Source organism: Lactuca serriola, chromosome 5 (genome assembly GCF_051521515.1).
Source record: "Lactuca serriola cultivar US96UC23 chromosome 5, Lser_US96UC23_V15, whole genome shotgun sequence".
In the NCBI taxonomy this organism is placed as follows: domain Eukaryota; kingdom Viridiplantae; phylum Streptophyta; class Magnoliopsida; order Asterales; family Asteraceae; genus Lactuca; species Lactuca serriola.
In genome coordinates, this window is record NC_136412.1 from 164,396,552 (window position 1) to 164,415,766 (window position 19,215).

At 31.1% G+C, this 19,215-nt stretch overlaps 1 protein-coding gene across 1 annotated transcript; it reads left to right on the forward strand.

Annotated features, from left to right (window-relative positions):
* The first annotated feature begins 9,925 nt into the window (after positions 1-9,925).
* ATAUX2-11 (AUX/IAA transcriptional regulator family protein) lies at positions 9,926-11,261 on the forward strand. The gene is made up of 3 exons (XM_079001209.1): positions 9,926-10,209; positions 10,300-10,599; positions 10,948-11,261. Exons 1-3 carry the CDS (start codon positions 10,019-10,021, stop codon positions 11,021-11,023), a joined length of 567 nt encoding a protein of 188 aa, XP_078857335.1. The 5' UTR covers positions 9,926-10,018; the 3' UTR covers positions 11,024-11,261.
* The last annotated feature ends 7,954 nt before the right edge of the window (positions 11,262-19,215 follow it).

Genomic DNA, 19,215 nt, shown 5'->3' on the forward strand with positions numbered 1-19,215 from the left:
TTGTGATTCATATGAAAATCAAATGTAATTCACATATGATGTCATATGTAAATCACATGTGATTCATATGTTAATCACATGTGTATTTTTCTGAGTATTTTTAAATCAATCATTTTTTTTTTAATTTTCTTGTAGATTTGGAAGAAATTGTGGTGAATATTGAAGAGGTGAAAATGATAAATTGAAGAAAATATGGAAATATTGACACGAAGACATGAAAACACTTTGAAATTTTATAACATTTTTTTTGTTTTTTATATTATATTTTGTATCGAATAAAATACTTATTCTATTGTGTTTATAGATTGGTAAATAAAATGAGTTTTCTTATGATTTCCTTACAAATATTATAGCATATGAAATATGCATATATGCATTTGTAAAAATATGCATATATGTACCTAAAATATTGATTTTTTTGGTTAAAAAGTTATAGTGTTTTTTAAATATTTCAATTTTTTTAATTTTATTGATTTTTAAATGCTTTAAAAAAAATTGCGGTTTTTGTAAATATTTTTTTTTCAAAAATTCATGTTTTCTATTAAAATAATTAAAAAATCTGCACTTTAAAAAAATTGAAAAATACTATGTTTAAAAAAAATTTGAAAATTTGATTTATTATGTAAATTTTTAGACATTTCTATTAATATTTCTAATAACACAAAAAATTAAACATTAAATGAGATTGGTACAGATGACGATCATGACCTTAATGAATTAATTTCGATCTAACATTCCACTTTTGGTTCTCGGGTTCTCGGGAAACTATGAGTTCTCAACCGATCTTACCTATATATATATATATATATATATATATATATATATATATATATATATATATATATATATATATATATATATATATATGGGCTACCTAGTTATCATCTATTTACGTTGTGTCCAGGGTCGGCCCTAGGGCATGGGCAAGTTGGGCGACCGCCCTGGGCCTCATCAAAACTAGGGCCCCTTCGAGTTATGATTATATATATATAGTTTTAGATGATATAAAGTATAATATGCAATACATAATAAAAGATTGTTGTAGTTCAGATGGTTGAGGCTTAGACTTTTGATTATTGGGGTCTTGAGTTCAAATTTTGCAACATTCGAATTTTTTCATATTTTACTTAACATAGATATTTTGTATGCCTTTCCAGGAGATGATGCTTCATTTTTCAAGAAGCAATTAAAACTATGTTGATGTCTCCTTGTAATACACAGCTTCATAGCAGTTTTCAAGATTGTTGAAGCATAAATAAGGTTAATTAAGGCATAAATGGGTAAATGAGAAATCGAAAATGTGTCATCATGTTACTCTGAAATTCTTAAGCCTTGTCCACTTGCAAGCATAATTCTTCATTCTTGCAGACTTGTGCTGTGAAATTTCAGACATGTGCTCTTGCAAGAAAAAATGTAACTTATAAGTTTTCTTGTACGTCTTTTGTGGTTAACATTACTTCTTTAAGCTTCTAGAGGTCAAGCTTTGTGATTTGATCTTTATTCTTACTCTTCGAATTCATGTTTTGGGTTATTATTTTATACTATATTTTTATAATCACTTCAAAAACTACATTTATTTTGTCTAGCATGGATCAGTCTTCAAGTTTTTGTGAGACTACTGATTTGTAAGTTTCTATGTGTTCTTTGTTTTATCTTTTTCCTTTAACTTCTATTATACTTAAATTATGTAATAGGTTTTTATTAGCAGCAAAATTGAAAGAGAACTAAAGAAGTAGTATCGCAGGTGTATTTCAATTTTCCAAGGAGAAAAATCAACTATAGAAAACACAATATCATAATGTTTTCCTTTTAATACTACTTTTTTAATTGGCAATGTTTAATATAAATTATTATTATAACTAAAATAAGAAAAAGTTACCTAACAACTTTTTGGAAGAAAACTTAAAAAGGTTTATCTATAACACACGAATGAGAATAGAAATAACACTCACATGAATGAGAATATAACCAACTAAAATCATAATGTTATTTATAAAAATGAAAATATCGCTAATAAGAAGGAATAATCATATGAATTTTAGTAAGTATTTTTGTGTCATTATTTCATACATGAATTTTCATTATATTTTATGATGTTTTAAGGAGCCTTATATTTTGTTTTTGCCCCGAACCTCAATACTTCTTGGACCGGCCCTGGTTATGTCATATTGAATGATGATAATGATAAAAAAAATCAATAAAATACAAAGTAACAAGAAATGTGAGCTATAATAAACAAACAAACTTCTTTGTCTGATTAAAAAACATATATACATAAAATCATTTAATCAAAATATGTTGCTATTTTGCATGTTACAAAGTTTGAAAATCTATGAAAATAGTAACCCACTTTGAAATGGCTCAAAAACACATAAACAATAGTTAAATTGCTCATACTTTAATTTTTTTTTTCTAAAATTGGTTGCTATTGTCATAGATTTAACAACTTTGCAGCCAAAACAACAACCTACTTTCAAGGAAAACTGAGATTTAAAGAAGCATATGAGTTTGACGTTCAAGCAAACTAGATTGTTATTTTAAAAGATTTCCAAATTTAGAATTTAATTGAAGGTGCTACGTAAGTAGTGCTCAAGTGGCCACTTGCGTATGGCCGATTTCAAATAGTGAATTTTAGTTGTCTAAGTCTACCTGTTCATGTTTTTCTCTCATACGGTTGAAAGACAATATCATGTACATGTATAGCAGGGATTCACTCCAATAATTCTTTTTTCCCTCCATGTCGTTCATTTTTTTAACAATGAGATTGAGGAGCTAGGAATATACTCCCTCCGTCCCAAATTTATAGTCCACTTTTAACTTTTAAAGTCTTTTTTCTTCAACTTTGACCTTAAATATTTTTATTTGTGTTATATATTACTTGATAAAACTTATAACAATGAAAAAACATTTAAAATACAATCCATTCATATATTTTGCACCAAATATTATCTATCAAAAACAAAAATATTTAAGGTCAAAGTTTAAGAAAAAAGACTTCAAAAGTCAAAAGTGACTATCAATTTGGGACGGAGGTAGTAATAACTAGAACCCCTATCGACAATAGATGCAGATAGTTAATTTCTAGTTATAGAAAAAAAAACATTGCATAGTTACGGTTGGATTTTGTATCAACTCAACCACTATCACAAAAAAAATATTATAAATATACCAGTTCAACGACAACATAATAACACTATAAAAGATAGTTATTTTTAATTTCCTTTTTTTAAGGAACTCAAAGAAATATCGATAACTAAAAGCTTAGTTAGTCCTTTATACTATATTTTAACAAGGATATGTCTAAGCAAATAAAATTGTTACATGAATGTAGAGAAAATAGTCACTTTCGTGATGTGGGTTACCAAATATATTGACATGGGATTCTTTCTGTTTGTAGGAAGTGAGAAGCAATGAACGGTCCAGATTTCAGTCCTAGACTAAGTCTTGACCGTGAGATGATGGGAAAGTGTTCAAAGTCTCATTTCCATCTGGGCGGCTGAGCTTGTCTAACTCCTGTCCCCTAAATGCACCAACACTTGCCTCAAACCTGCTGCTAATGCTACCGACAAGCTTAGCTTGCCTTTGTCCTTAATTCATTCCCTCTTTTTCCTCCACACATTTGGTTATATCTACAAACCAAATTATATAAAAATATTTCACTATTCTAAATATTATAAGGATATTAAAGAAATAAATTGATCGTTATAAATATATTTTTTTAAACAAAATAATCATTATTCTAAATATTATATGGAAATTAGGTAAACTAATTGTAATAAATAAGTTTTTTTTTTTCAATTTAAAATAACCATTTGTTTAAGTTTTTAAAAAGTTATAATTTTCAAATCAATGTCATTTCGTATTTAATTTTAAATCAAGAGTTTTTTTTTCATTTAAAAAAAATATCTCTATTTATATACAAAATATTTATTTTGAAATGTTTAATATCATCGCTTTTAATCAGATGTTTAATTTTAAGCAATATTATCGTATATATTGCTTATTTATTATGTTTGTTTAAGTTTTTGTTAGATTTTAATAAAAAATAATTTCTTTTTTCTCGAAATTCTTGAATTGTTATCTGAATTTTGGAATTGTTTTAAAATTCCATGTTTTTTCAAACTCCAAAATTTTAGTTGGAAAATTCTGAAGAATTATTTCGAATTTTCAATCGAAAGTCTGAAATCCAAAATGTCAGTCTAAAATTTACCTTTTTGTCAGATTATTCAATTTCCATATTTTTTGCGGTTAACAACAAATACTAATGACATATATTATTTGTTATTAAGAGAAATGTGAAAGAGTTTAATGTTATTTTCACAACAAATTGAATACCAGTTAGCCATAAATTTCCTAAAAAGAAGTTTTAAACGCAATAAAAATTAAGTCGTAAATACCAACATAAAAGGTTTTTGTCATGAGATGACATGAAATATATTAAAAAGTCATCCTTTTGGATTTTAAGTATTTCTTTTAGTTTTTGTTTGCCATCTGTAGTATATGATTTTTTAATTATTTTGTTTTACCACTTAATTTATGTGATTGTAGTGTAGTTTTAATTTATATTATTGTAGTGTGGTTTTTTAATTAAATGTAATTTTTAATATTGTTTATTTTTTTTGGTTTTAAATTAGTATTTATTTTAAAGATTAAAAATATTGATGTTGGTTGAGTGAGTTGGAAAATATGTTATTTTTATGTGTTATAGGTTCGAAAAAATGGAAAAAATTGATGTGGAACTAATGTGGCATTGGATTGACTGGTTTAGCGATGTAGGATATAGTTTATTAAGGGAAAAAAAACCTAAGATATTACCTATATGATATTTGAAGTTGATTTGTATGATAGGACATTCTATTTTGAAATTTTCGCAATCATTTTTATTATATTTGGATATTAAAGTTATAATGATAAATTATTTAAAATGTAATATTTTATTACAAAATAAATTTATAATTAATCAACAAAGATGTGTCGTTAGTTTTACGATTTTACATTTAATTTTGTTTTATTATCGGTTATAAAATCAATCACGCGAATTGTTTATGTAGTTTTGGGTAGTTTGTATTTTTTGTCGGATGATCCTTGTAGTTTGGATTTGTTTCAATTTTGGTCTCAGACCTACTTAAAAATAACTATATTACCTTTAATGGCATTTTTTTATTTTCTTTATTGTTTTCTTAATATTTATATGTTAATTAAAGTCGAAATAATTAAAACTCATAAAATGGTTTTTTTGATGGATCAACAAATGACTAATTTATCTGAAGAGAAAATCAAGTGAACCAATAGACAATTAAATAGATACAACCACCAGAAAAAGAAACTACATAAAAGTCAGAACCATGGCTTTGAATCTCTTTCTTATCTACTCGAAAAAGGTACATATGCGGCCGAGTCGGGGGAGGTGCTTGGCTATTGTTAGATTCAATCGACTACAGGTGGTTAAAGATGAGAAGCAGATCGGAAGAAAAGGAGACAAACCAGACTAAGGTATCATTATAGAGCACATTGGATATTAGGGTGTGAAAAGGAGATTAACACGGTCAAACGACAATATTATTATAGAAGCATGTCAAAGATTGATGTCCTAGATTGTGAATGAAGGGAGTGACAATGAAGGATTGAGAGAGGATGTGAGAGGGAATAAGGAGGTTGAAAGGAGGTGACGATAGAGTGGTAAAAAAGGGTTGCGATAAGAAGGTGGTCATCAGAAGTGAAGGATCGAGAGTATGTGAAGCGTGGAATGGAAAAGATATAAGGTTGGACGGAGTGGGTGCGGGAAAGAGGTGAGGGAAGCTTCCCTCACTCCTGCACACCACTCTATGAGTGAGGGAAAAAAGCTGCGGGAAAGAGATGGGGGGAGGGGGTGCCGCACTCTCTCCCTTCATGCTATTGGTCAGTTTTTTTTTTTTTTTTATCTTCTTTAATATTTATAAAATTATATATCTACTAAAAAAATATAAAAAAATATATCAAAACTTATGGTTTTTAATTCCCTACAAAATGAGTATAATATATGTATGAAATATATTAAAAAAAAGTGAGGGAAGGGCTTCCCACTCATTCATTGGCTTTTAGGTGAGGGAAAGAAAAGTGAGGGAAATGAGGGTATGGTCCACAAAAAAATGAGGGAAGCTTCTGGTCTAATAAAGTGAGGCGAATATGACATAAGACTGGAAGGAGTGGGAGAGATGGTTCCCTCACGTTTGGTGGGGCATACCTTTCTTTCCCTCACTCTCCTTTCCCTCACCTAAAAGTCAAAGAGTGGGTGGGAAGCCCTTCCCTCACCCTTTTTTTATATATAAATAAAATTAACTTTTTTGTTATGAATTATAATTTTAAATTAATATTAAACATAAAACTTAATTAAAAATCAAAAGCATTTCATTAATTAAAATAAAACTTACATTAAACCTAAAATGTAAAAAAGTAGACAATTAAAAAAAACACACATAAACTAAAAATCAAACAAACCACCAACGACCTACGAAAAATATATTTTCAGAATTTTTTCCCTCTTCTTCATTACGAGCTCGAGAGCCGGTCCCGAGAGATGATCGACGTTTTCCATCAAAAACTTCATGTCTTCCATTTCTTGTCTCTCCGCCCGCTCCTTTTTCCTTGTTTCTTCTTTTTCTTTGTCGAAAGCCAAACGTTCGGAGAAATTAAGATTATATCGATCAAATGACGATGTTATCTTCCGCATTTCCTCAATGTCCACGCTGAAATCAGATGCACTCGAAGAAGTCCCTTTTCCCTTTCTCTTCGCTTTGTCCCTACCCATTGGGCGGACAATTTCTTCTAGCTCGAGTTCGTCGTCCTGATTTAAATCTACACTGACCCAAGCATCGGAGGAGGTTGTGTAACCACTAGAGCCCGTTTTTGTTCGCTTTGATTGTTGGACTCCAAAAATAAAATCCCGCTCGTATGTTATCCACCTAGGACTTCGGACCAATAATTTCCAACAATCGTGTCACTTGAATGGTTTTCCGACTTCCTCAAGGTAAATTTGCAACGTTTCTTGAAGTATTTCTTCATCGCCTTGGCCGCTTTTCCGTTGGGTTTTTAGGTTGTTGTACAACCCGTTAATTTTTGAAACCCCCCTTGCTATTTCTCAAAACTTTGAGTTAAGTTGATGTTTAGTACGGTAGTCGTCACATTTTCCTAGCTCCTCTCGAAATCGTTCTAAAATGCGAAACCAAAAATGTTCTCCCAGTTGTGCGTTTCCCTGAATCGAATCTTCAGAAATATCAACCCAAGCTTTGACCAAAACTAGCTCTTCGTGTGGAACCCATAGTGTCGGCTTTTGTCTTCCCGGTTGTGCGACACCCTCACGCACTTGTTTTTTCCCTTTACGTCTTTGTGGTGGTGGTGTTGGTTGAGTTTTGGAAACCATGTCTTCTTCTTCCGCGTCATCCAATTATCGACAAGTTGGTGGTGGTGTTGGGTTTGGGTTTGAGTTTCAGTTTGAGTTTGGGGTTGAGGTTGATTTGGCGATTGTAGATCCGGAAACACAACAAAGTTTGAAAACATTTGTGACGGAACATTTGGAACTTGCATCGGGTAATATTGGCCAACATTTTGGTATTGGAATTGTAGTGGCGATTGAATGGAAGAATCGAGTTGGGGGCGGTAAACTCCTTGCTGGGATGAATCGATAGCAAAAATGTTGCGAGGAGGGATGTTTATACTCGAACCATGACTTTTTTTCCGTCGATCGGAACTTGGGGTTTGTTTGTCGGGATTCATTTTTTTTTTTTTGTTGATATGAAGTAGAGAGTATAGAGAATATTTGATGTGTTTAAAAGTTATGTATATGTATTTATAGTAGTTGTAAAAGGATAAAAATAAATAAATAAAAAGTAGCCGCTACCAGCCATAAAAAAAAAAGATTTACTTTTCTACCGTTACACAACGGTATTTTTTTCAAAAAAAATAAGAATATCAATTGGCCAATAACAGCAGGAGAGAGAGCAGGAAAGGCTCCCCTCTCCGTTTCCCGCACCCACCTTACCCGCGCCGACGGTGCGGTGTTCCGCCGGGCGGGAAGGATCCCGTGGCTTCTCCCCGCATCCGCTCCGTCCGTCCTAAGTATGACTAAATGAGAGCGAGAGATGGACGAATTATGTTTAGGATTTTTATTTCATATCTTTTGATATTTAATTAATATAATAATGATAAAAAAAATAAATCAAAGGTTTAAAAAAACATATAAGCATATAATTATAATTTTAAATTAATCATGGACCAAATCTGATAAAAAACAAACCATTAAACAATCTGAGTTAAACAATTATATTAGAATAAACACACAAATTATATCAAACCAAATAAATCATTAATGTAAATTACTTAAAATGATAATTTACACTAAAAACATAAATCTGATATGAAAATTATCGATAGAAAATCTTGAAATAAAAGAATAGGATAAATTATACGAATCGTCTCTCGTGTAGGTATCAAAATGCACGTTCAGTCTTTATTTTCAAAAATTAATTTGAACCGTTCCTCATTTGATTTAACCTTGCATGCTTTATCCCTCAAAAACGAATTTGTTGCATACTTAGTTTCCTACCAAATTTTAAATAACGATAATACCCTTGTGTTTTTAATTTTCATTTAATTTAATGTGCATATTATGATTTTCAATTAAAAATAATAATAATAAGTGCCCCTTCCCCTTCACTTTCCCCAACATATCCATCGTTCACTGTTACCGTCTAGTCACTGTCCACCAAATCGTCGGCTAGTCATCGGCCACCATCACCGTCTCCACTCTTCGACGAACCTCCCCCCCCCCTCACAATGTTACTAGTTGAGAAAACTAGAAATAAAAAACACACAAACACTCATAGACTCGATCAGAGGGAAAGTGGAGACCTACAATTCGCCGATGATTTTAGGTGGTTGTCAGAGTGTAGATTAGAGGTGGTTATGACGATCAGAAGATAAAGAAGTATGAGGAGGATTGTGGTGAGAAATTGTAGAGGAAAGCCTACAACGGCTTGGGTTTTGGGTGGTTGTCGGGGTGCACATCCGTCTCCAACCTCCTTCACCTCCATCTGAGTTGCCGCAAGAAAGACGAAGAATGGCAACGTCTTCTTGAAATCACCACCGTTTTGATTTTTGGATCTAGAAGGGGAGGATGAAGTTCATATGTGGTCGAGCTGAGAAAGAGGACGAGGGATTCGTCTTCATAGGCTCATGTTGCAGGAAAAACGAGATCGAGAACAACCACAGATCAAGAACAATGAAATCAATTATCATGTTCTTAATTGAACGTTGGAACAAATTGCTACCCTCTCGCCGAAAAAACGAGAGGCGGCTAGGGTTTGGTTTTCAACATATGTGGTTCTTTCACGAGATGATCTTTTTAGCTTGCAACCCTCTTGTCGGAAAAACATGTTTTCTTACTTCATGTGCTTCATGTTCCTCAACCTGAAATAAACAATGGTGGTGATGTTTTGGTCTCGTCGAAGAAAGAAAATGAAAAGAGATTGGGAAAGAAAAGGAAGGGTGAATATATTTTTGTTTTTAATCTAAAAATAATAAATAAATAAAAGAAAATTAGAAAAGAAATTCTTAAGAGACAAAATAGTATTTTTTTACAGAGAGACTAAGTAAACAAGATAATACAAAGCCAATCATCCGAATTAATTTTTAAAAATAAAAACTAGATGTGTGTTTTAAGTTTTAACCTATACACAAAGGAGGAATGATTTAACTTAATGTAAAAAAATAAAAAAAAATAAAAATTATTTTTAAGGGATGAACCAATATAAAACTAAAAACATCAATTTATCTGACCTCCGACCCCACCAAGAAATATAAAAAGCTTTCCGCTGCCCCACACCCCCACCCCCATCCCTTCTTCCATTTTCTTCCATTCACATTCATATATATAAATATACCACCCTGTCTGACATTTCAATCAACAAAACCTCTCCAAAGAAAAAACCAATTTCAGTTGGTCCAGTTCATCATCCAGTTTTGAGATCGAAAAAAAGATTAAATGAACATGGAAGACGGTTTGAATCTTACACTGGGATTACCCGGAAGAGCCGAATCCGATCAAGAATCAACCATTACATCCTTCAAGAACACCAACAAACGATCGCAGCCGGAAACCACCGATGATTGCACGGAATCCAAAGGCAGTTCTCAACACAAAGAATCCGATATCGAAACTTCACCTGCAGCCAAGTAAGTTCAATAGCCATCAATCATACTTCTAATTGATTTTAAATATATTTATATTGTGATTCTAATTAATGGGTTTAATGAAAATTGCAGATCGCAAGTGGTTGGATGGCCACCGGTGAGGAACTACCGGAGGAACAACTTTCAGGCGAAAAAGATGGAGACGGAAAGTGGGATGTATGTGAAAGTAAGCATGGATGGAGCACCTTATCTTCGAAAGATTGACTTGAAGGTTTATAAAGGTTATTCAGAGCTTCTTAAAGCTTTGGAGAACATGTTTAAACTCACCATTGGTGCTTATTCTGAAAGAGATGGATACAAAGGATCTGAGTTTGCACCTACTTATGAAGATAAAGATGGCGATTGGATGCTTGTTGGTGATGTTCCATGGGAGTAAGTCCCTATTTCTTTCTCTTTTTTTTTCAACCTTTTTATCCATTAAATAGTATGTTGTTAAATGATATTTGAAAGAAGTCAAGAACATTAGAGATTTATTAAAAAAGGTTAGAAATTAAAGGGAAAACATTTTTTTGTTACTTCTTATTTTATGTTGTTCTTTTTATGTTAATTAGAAAAACATTCATATATAGTTTACGAGATTAAGTAACATTAAGTTAAACAAATTGGTATTATAAGTTAGTATTAAGTTACATGTCACATAATTGGGTTAGAAGAGTGAGCTAATTAGGGTTATTTTTATAGAAACGTATACTTATGAATCTTATGTACTTTGATTTGCAGGATGTTTATGTTATCATGCAAGAGAATGAGAATAATGAAAGGATCAGAAGCAAAAGGATTGGGATGCAATTTATGAAGGTGATAAAGATGATGTGAAGTTATATATCATGGAGTGGAAGAGAAGATGGATGAATCTTTCAGCTTGAGTTCTCGAAGAACTGTTTTCATATTTTGAATAGGAAGAAAAAAAGAAAACCATAAAAAAAAAAAGTCATATGCTTTATGAAAAGCTAAGGCAATCTATAGTATGATCATATATAGTTTTGATTTGTAAATTTGTGGCAGGAATATCAGTGATGTTTTTTGAGGTTCGATGTTTTGTTTGTAAGAATCTTTTTTATTTTGATTAAAAAGTTTCATATAAATACATGATTGTATAGAAGAACATATATCATCTTAATGTACTATTATTTTCTTTAATTTAGTTATCGGATCTTGGCGCGTTTTTGGTTCTTGGATTCCAATGGATTTTGATAGAATCGAAATTTCAAATTCCATTCCAATGGATTTTGATAGAACTTAAATTTCAAATTCCATTCCATAACGTGTATGATTGCCAAATGGACGGAACCCAATTCCGTTAAATTTTTTCGTATTCCATAATTGATGGGTTTCACCAAAGAATTCAATTTCATCTTTTTATTAAAAGATCGAAGTACCCATATTATATAAGTTTTGAAATAACAAATAAGAAATTTGATTATAAGTAACAATTTAAGATCGATTATTTAACATTTATCATTGAATTTTGTTTCATTTTGCCAACACATTTTGTACATTAGTCAAACCCCTCGAAGATTTTAACGATAAGAAAATGTAATTAAAATACATAAATCGTACTCTACAAAATAAAAACAATTTGGTTACGAGTGCAAATTCGACAACAAATAATGGGGTATTACAAATGTAACGGAAAAGGGGAGGAAGGGCATAAATGAATTATTAAAGGTGCATAGAAAAGGTCAAATTTCCAGCAAATAATATATTTTCCAAACATGTTATGTCTGATATCAATGGCAATGCATATCTTCATACAGATCAGTGACAACAAAAGACCTTAATACACTGTGACACATAACACGATTGAACTGAACAATAGCTTTTTAAGACTACTTTTGATGATATTATTTGTCTTATGAACAAACAATAAATCGAGAGTGCGTTTTGTGAAGATGAACCAAAAATTGTTATTAACACAGTATAAAGTTGTCTATATATTATGATGTATCATATATTTTTAACATAAAATTTTTGATAATAGAAATTTACATGCCACATGACTACATGAGGCATTAAATTGTGAATTCATGTTGTGATAAATGGAAGCTGGCAGAAATGGTATCCATATGCATTAACGTACAGTTGAATATTATTTCTACCAAATATTCCAAAATATTAAATGCAAATGGGAACACTAGTAAACTTGTTCCCTTACCAAATGAAGAGAGATTCCAACTGTAATGCTTCATGTGGCTTAATATAATTTAAGTTTTAAACGCAATTAAGATGTCCCTAAAAGAAACGTGTCGGGTTTTTATTTCACTAATTAAAGATATTCCCAATAATTATGTTAGCAGATTGGTAGGCATGAAATACCATCAAACTAACTTTCGCATCAAGATTTATTATAATATTGAGCAGTTTACAACTTTATTGACATTTTTTTAATTAAAGTCATAATACAAGTTGTAAAGTATAATCCTTTTGGAGCCCTGTGCTACTAAGAAAAGATTTGAGACTAATTTTTTTTAATTAAAAATGATGGGGTTTATACTTTATAGTTTCATAACAAGTTTCACTTTACTTGGTCTTTAATTTTTATAAAGGCGATTTAAGCTTTCGATGTTTAATTATTTAATTAGTGTACAGGTTCAGTGAATTTCAAGGTCTAAGCACATGTTTACCGAAGTAAATAATAGTACATCGGTTTGCACTTTGGCAAACATTTAGACAGAAAGTAACCCACAGTATCTCATTTACGATATGCAAAATCAGCCTTCCTTCTTTATATATGTTCTCAAAAAAGTAAACACCTTTTTTTGTTATTTACTTCAATTTTGAAAACTGCTTTTATTAGACAACAAATACAATCTACTCTAAACAACTTCTAATTTCAACATCACAAGACTTACACACTCAACCTCAAGAAAGGAGAGCAACACTAATACCACTAAACTAAAATCCCCTTTTATTTTGAAAATTGCTAATTACAATAAATAACACCCTATTATATTTATTTGTGTATCATATTATTATAGCCGTATATTTTAAAAAATCTATGTAAATATAGGAGTGATGATTTTTATTTTGGATATGTCAAATTACAATATATATGAAAGTCGATGCTATAATAAACAAATCAAAGAAAATACATTGTTATTTCAATTCTTGCATTTTTCCTATTTACAAACACACATAATTTTCGACTTCCGAGCTTAAGTAAAACTAATTTACAACTTCCAAACTGAATTCAACTGTGACATGACCAGCCAAAATAATTCTGGATCAACTCAAAATCTTTGTAAAAATTATTGGCAGTTAATAACTTAAAACTTATAAGGATCTTGTAATTCTCACTTTATGCCCATGTGAGATGGTTTATATTTTCATCAACTAGATCAAAAAAAAATATTATCATTTGGGAAAATGTTGGTGAGTAAATCTGAAAGAAATATATAATTAAAATGACAACTTAGAGATTGCTATGTTTGACCAAACCATAGACAATGTTTATTCGTATACCTTCCTGTGGGGAGGAAAGCGGGCCACTGAGTCCAGGCTAATTATTAATTCTGTGTGGGTCTCGTGCATTTGCGTATCCACCCTTATCTCAAAAACTAACTAGGGATACTTTGAATCACTAATTTTAGACTAAAATCATCACCAAATCTTGATTTAATTTGCCTAATCTTTGATTGGTGATTCAGTTGTGATAATAGATGATTTCGTGTGTTGTCAGGGATATTATGTGGATACACGATTCAAAATCTGTTTGACCAAACAGCGAAGATGATAGAATATGGATAAAATATCACAAATGCACATATGCATATATACATGCATTATATATAGATGTGTATCTATGATGTAGCTATGTATGCATGTGTATACATACATACATTAAACATGCATATCTATATGGCTAAGTATATGTGTGTATATTTGTAAAGTTTGGTTACTATAACTATATTTGTATAGTTTGGTTACATAATAATATTTTCGGGAAAATAGTGCCATGTGCGATGATGTTGGTATTTGTATAGTTTGGTTACTATAACTATATGTGATTAAGAAGTGTAAGGATATATATAATTAAGCATCCTAACTCATAGTTACCTCATTTAAGAATCAAAATAACAATCATCAAGAACGAATTAATATATGGATGATATCAATCCTTCGGGTCTTCGGGATGATTTATCTAAAACGTAAAATGAAGAATAATAAACTGATTAGATAGTCCCACGATACCATGAAAAGAGAATTCAGTTTATACCAATTAGTATATGCAAACCCAGCACATCATCCATTATCGTGAATATTATTAAACAAGTCCAAACGTTTGTTTGGTGGGATTAAAGGGATCGACAACGAAAAGGTATGGATAGGATAATTGGAAAAACAATGTTTATATTTCATGACCATTTTTGGTTGGATTGCAGACATGTAATGCCAAAAACTAAAAAAACCCAAGCGTCATTCGAATGGGTGGCATCTCCAAACCAACATGGAATCCTATTTTTTAAGCTAAAATGATACAATGTCACTATTTTGATATAATTTTAAAGGGTGGAATTGGTATTTTTTTTTTCATCAAACCGCGTACCGTACCAAGTTGGTAGGAGAATTTAATTACCAGTACTGTACCAATTATACTTGGTACCAGTTTATTTGGCTACCAAAAACTTTGGTTGGTATTTGGTACTGGTATATACCAAATGCTTTAACTAATTTTTATATTTAAAGAGTTTGACACATGGTTAACTATATTGGGCTTCACATTGTAATCATCATCCAACCATACGGCTAGAAATTTTTCCGTAATCGAAAACAAATTAAACAAAAAAAATTGTCATTGATGTTTATTACCTTTTATATGCATATAAAATAAAATAACTATCATGCACAATACAAAGTAAATGCATTCAACTATGACGTTGTTATATAGTAATTATACCGCTGTCTCACCATCTTAATTGTAAACATTATATATAAAGAATTAACAAAAAAATATATACTAGTCTAAGAAGTGATTAGTTAATTGTTTTTGGTTTTCTTTTTTTGAGTAATATACAAGTAATCGAGTAATGTATACATAATGCTAGACTTGCTACTCTTAATTGAAACATAAAAATGTGATAATTAATATTTCTGCATATGTATTAATTGATATATATATATATATATATATATATATATATATATATATATATATATATATATATATATATATATATATATATATGAATTGGCTGGTACGGTACACCCGTAGTATTCAAAATTTTATACTGTTACCGTACCAAGTTTACTTAATTGGTATGGTAATACCGACCAAGTTATATATATATATATATATATATATATATATATATATATATATATATATATATATATATATATGAATTGGTTGGTACGGTACAACCGTGGTATTCAAAATTTTATACCATTACCGTACCAAGTTTACTTAATTGGTATGGTAATACCGACCAAACGTATTGGCTACCGAACATGTTGGCTACCAATTCAATTGGTTCGGTTGGTAACATATTGATTGGTTCTCTATGGTACATATTTGTCAGCCCTAATAATTTTGATATAAATGAATAGTACAACACCAAACCAAATTTAGTGTTATATTATTTTTACAACAAAAATTGTGCCAAAGTTTGATGTGTTACTTAGTTTATGAAGTTTAATGTTTATTTATTTTTAGTTTATTAAATGACTAGTTTTATTTTATATGTAATAATTATTAAATAATTCATTTCTAGCTTATTAAATTTGACTATGTATTTTTTTTAAACGGCGGGATTAGTAGTTAGCAGTTAGTATCACGGAATTGTTCACATCAGGGTTCAAACTCGAGACCTCCAACCTAAGAGGTAAAGTCACCACCAAGGCACCAAGTGAGTTAATCCCGCATCGACAATATGACCACGTATATTGTTGTAAATGTAATAAGTTATTCGGTTATAATTTTGTTAAAATTTATTTCATAAAGTTTTACAACAAAAATATAAATAAATACGTAATAAAGTTAATTATAATTGGGTGTTTTGTTCTTGCCGATTTGTATATAGTTAGAAAATGAATATACTACGAGATATTCTTTTTTGGTGTAAAATGGTACAGAGTTTCAGATGTTTGAACCATTTTTACATTATTTTGATGTAAAAAAGAAGTTACAATAAAAAATGTCAAAAAACCAAGAAAGTCCAACTAACTCAAAGAATCATAAACACAAATAAAAATGTCATTAAAAACGCTTCAATTAAAATCCTTCGGTGACACTTTTCGGTTTAACGTTGCAGCGTTTTGGGACTTTAATAACATAGAAGATAAGCTTTCGTAAAATTAAAAGATATTACATTTACTTTATATATCCCGCGTTTTTGAGGTGGTAACGTCCTCTTAAACACCTCATTCCTTTTGAATCATATACATAAGTATTTGAAACTAACATGTGGGTGTAAAACTTGCATAACGATACATACTTTTATTCCTTCATTATTTCAGCCCCTATTGAAACTACATCAAAGATCTTTTGTCTTAAATGATATATAATCAATTTTCATCCAATATCTTCCTCCACCATGTATCAAAACTAGAATTTAGCTGGATCATAGTCTCTCCCACCAAAACAATGTCATCGGAGAAAATAATACACAATGACATTGCTATATCACAAGAAATCTCGACCATAATCAATACCAATATATATATATATATATATATATATATATATATATATATATATATATATATATATATATATATATATATATATATATATATATATATATGCTGAGAGCTTATATGTGGTGTAGTCCAATTTCCACTATGAATGACTTTGTCATCAGGGCTGGCCAAAGTACTTGGCGGCTTGGGCAAGGACCCAAGGCATAAAAAAAATAGGGGCATAATTTTAGGTTCCAGGATAATCGATTATCAGCTTTGTGAGGCGGTAGATAATAAAGTAAAGAAATTTGGAGGCGATGTAATTGAATTAGGGATGAGAATTTGGCCCGAAAACCCGAACCGAGAACCGAACTGAACCAAACCGAATTAGACCCGAATAAACAATTCGATTCGGTTTTCGAGTATCTATATAAGGCTTATTCGGTTTTCGGGTTATTCGGTCCGGGTTACCCGAATAAGGGCTTATTCGGTCCAAAGAACCGAATCGAATATGAAGAGTCGTTTTTTTCCCCTTGCACAATTTACGTATTCTGTTATGTGATCATCACAATCGATCCCAAAAAAACCAAATCGAAGATCGTTACCCACTTAATACACCAAATCGAATATCCTATTACACCAAATCGAGTCGACTACTTCCATATTGATGATTGCGACAATTTTGTTTGATCGACAGTTGCTGATTGCGAATTGCTCCTTCCGACAAATTTTTTTTGATCGACAATTGCTCCTTGCGACATTAGTCTTTGATCGGCATTAGTTTTTGATCGACTTCCGTACTTCAAACTTCTGTGAATCATCTCCTTATCTTGCTTTCTAGTTTCTACTCTATTCAATTCATGGAAAATTGGGTTCCAAATCAAGAAACACAAGAATTTGTATCTTAATCTACTACTTAATCTTTCAATGTGTTATTATGTATGTTACTCATTGAAAATTGGATGTGTTAATCTACTACTCAATATTTAATTGTGTTATTATGTATGTTATCAATTGAAATTTGAATGTGCTATATTAATAGTTAACTTTTTTTCTATAAGTCCAAGCAATGGGGACTTTGACCTTGAATAAGAGAATTTAATGAAAACAACCATATATGCTCTTTTACTTGTTTCATTCCATATTGATGAAGTTATTCGGGTTGTATACTTATAGATAGATTTTTGGGTGTTTTGGATGTTTAACTTTTAGTGTTTAATTTGTTTCTTTAAAAGATTTATTATGAAATCATAAGCTACAAAAGTAATACAAAATATTCGGGTTACTCGGGTTATTCGGGTTATTCGGCTTATTCGACTCCTTAATCATCTTGTACATGTTATTTGGGTTATTCGGGCCAGAACCGAACCGAACCGAATAATACCCGAACCCAACCGAACCCGTATTGCTTATTTGGTTCGGTTTTCGGTTCATACAATTACCCTTATTCGGTTTTCGGTTTATTCGGGTCGGTTCGGTTCGGTTCGGTTCCGACCCAAATAACATCCCTAAATTGAATAATCGTAGAAGACGAGGAGACAAGGGGGGATACAGAAGAAAAGCATCAGTTTTTCGGCTTTAAAAGGAGCTATTGTGAAGGGCGAAGAAGCGGAACTCAATCTATGGTTTATATTGGTTTTCGGTTATAGTTTGCAAGTAAGTAAAAAAGTCTTTTTTTAAGGCGTGACCAGTGTTGTAAATATCGGCCTAGGCGGCCGATTAATCGGCGCCTAGGCGCTTGGCGGTCCTTTACTGTCGATGTTTATAGCTAATCGGACTATATAATTGGATGTGATCAAAGACGGGTCTAGTGTGACAACCTGAAATTTCTATTTTGTACAACCACTCAACTCAATCAAAGTCAGACTTGTTTTTGCTATCTTTTAGCACTGTTTAGAGTCCGTTTGAGTGTTCTAATGCTAGTACATCCAAAAATCGGGTGTTAGGAAGTATCTGCTTGAGTCCATTATGCACTAGCCAAGCCTTAAACTTCATCATGTGGAGTTTACGACCACATCACCATGAGTTTACGTCCATAAACTCAAGGAGGCCGTAAACTCATGCCTTATACATGATGTTCTTTCTTTCATTCCTCATTATTCACCATTTCAACCTCAAAAACTTGATTTCTCTCTCAAGTATCATAAGGATCTTCATTTTGATCTTCAAAAATGTAAGTGTTTCATCCTTTGTTTAGTTGATACATCTCCTTAACTAGTATCACCCTTTGATTTCACCCATTAACTTCATCTTTTGGGTTTAATCTTCAAGAACACCAAGAACACACTAGTGTTTTGGGCTGAAATCAACCCTTTTAGCTTCCATATCGTAAGTATCTCTTCCCTATACTTGTTATCTAGTAGAAACCCT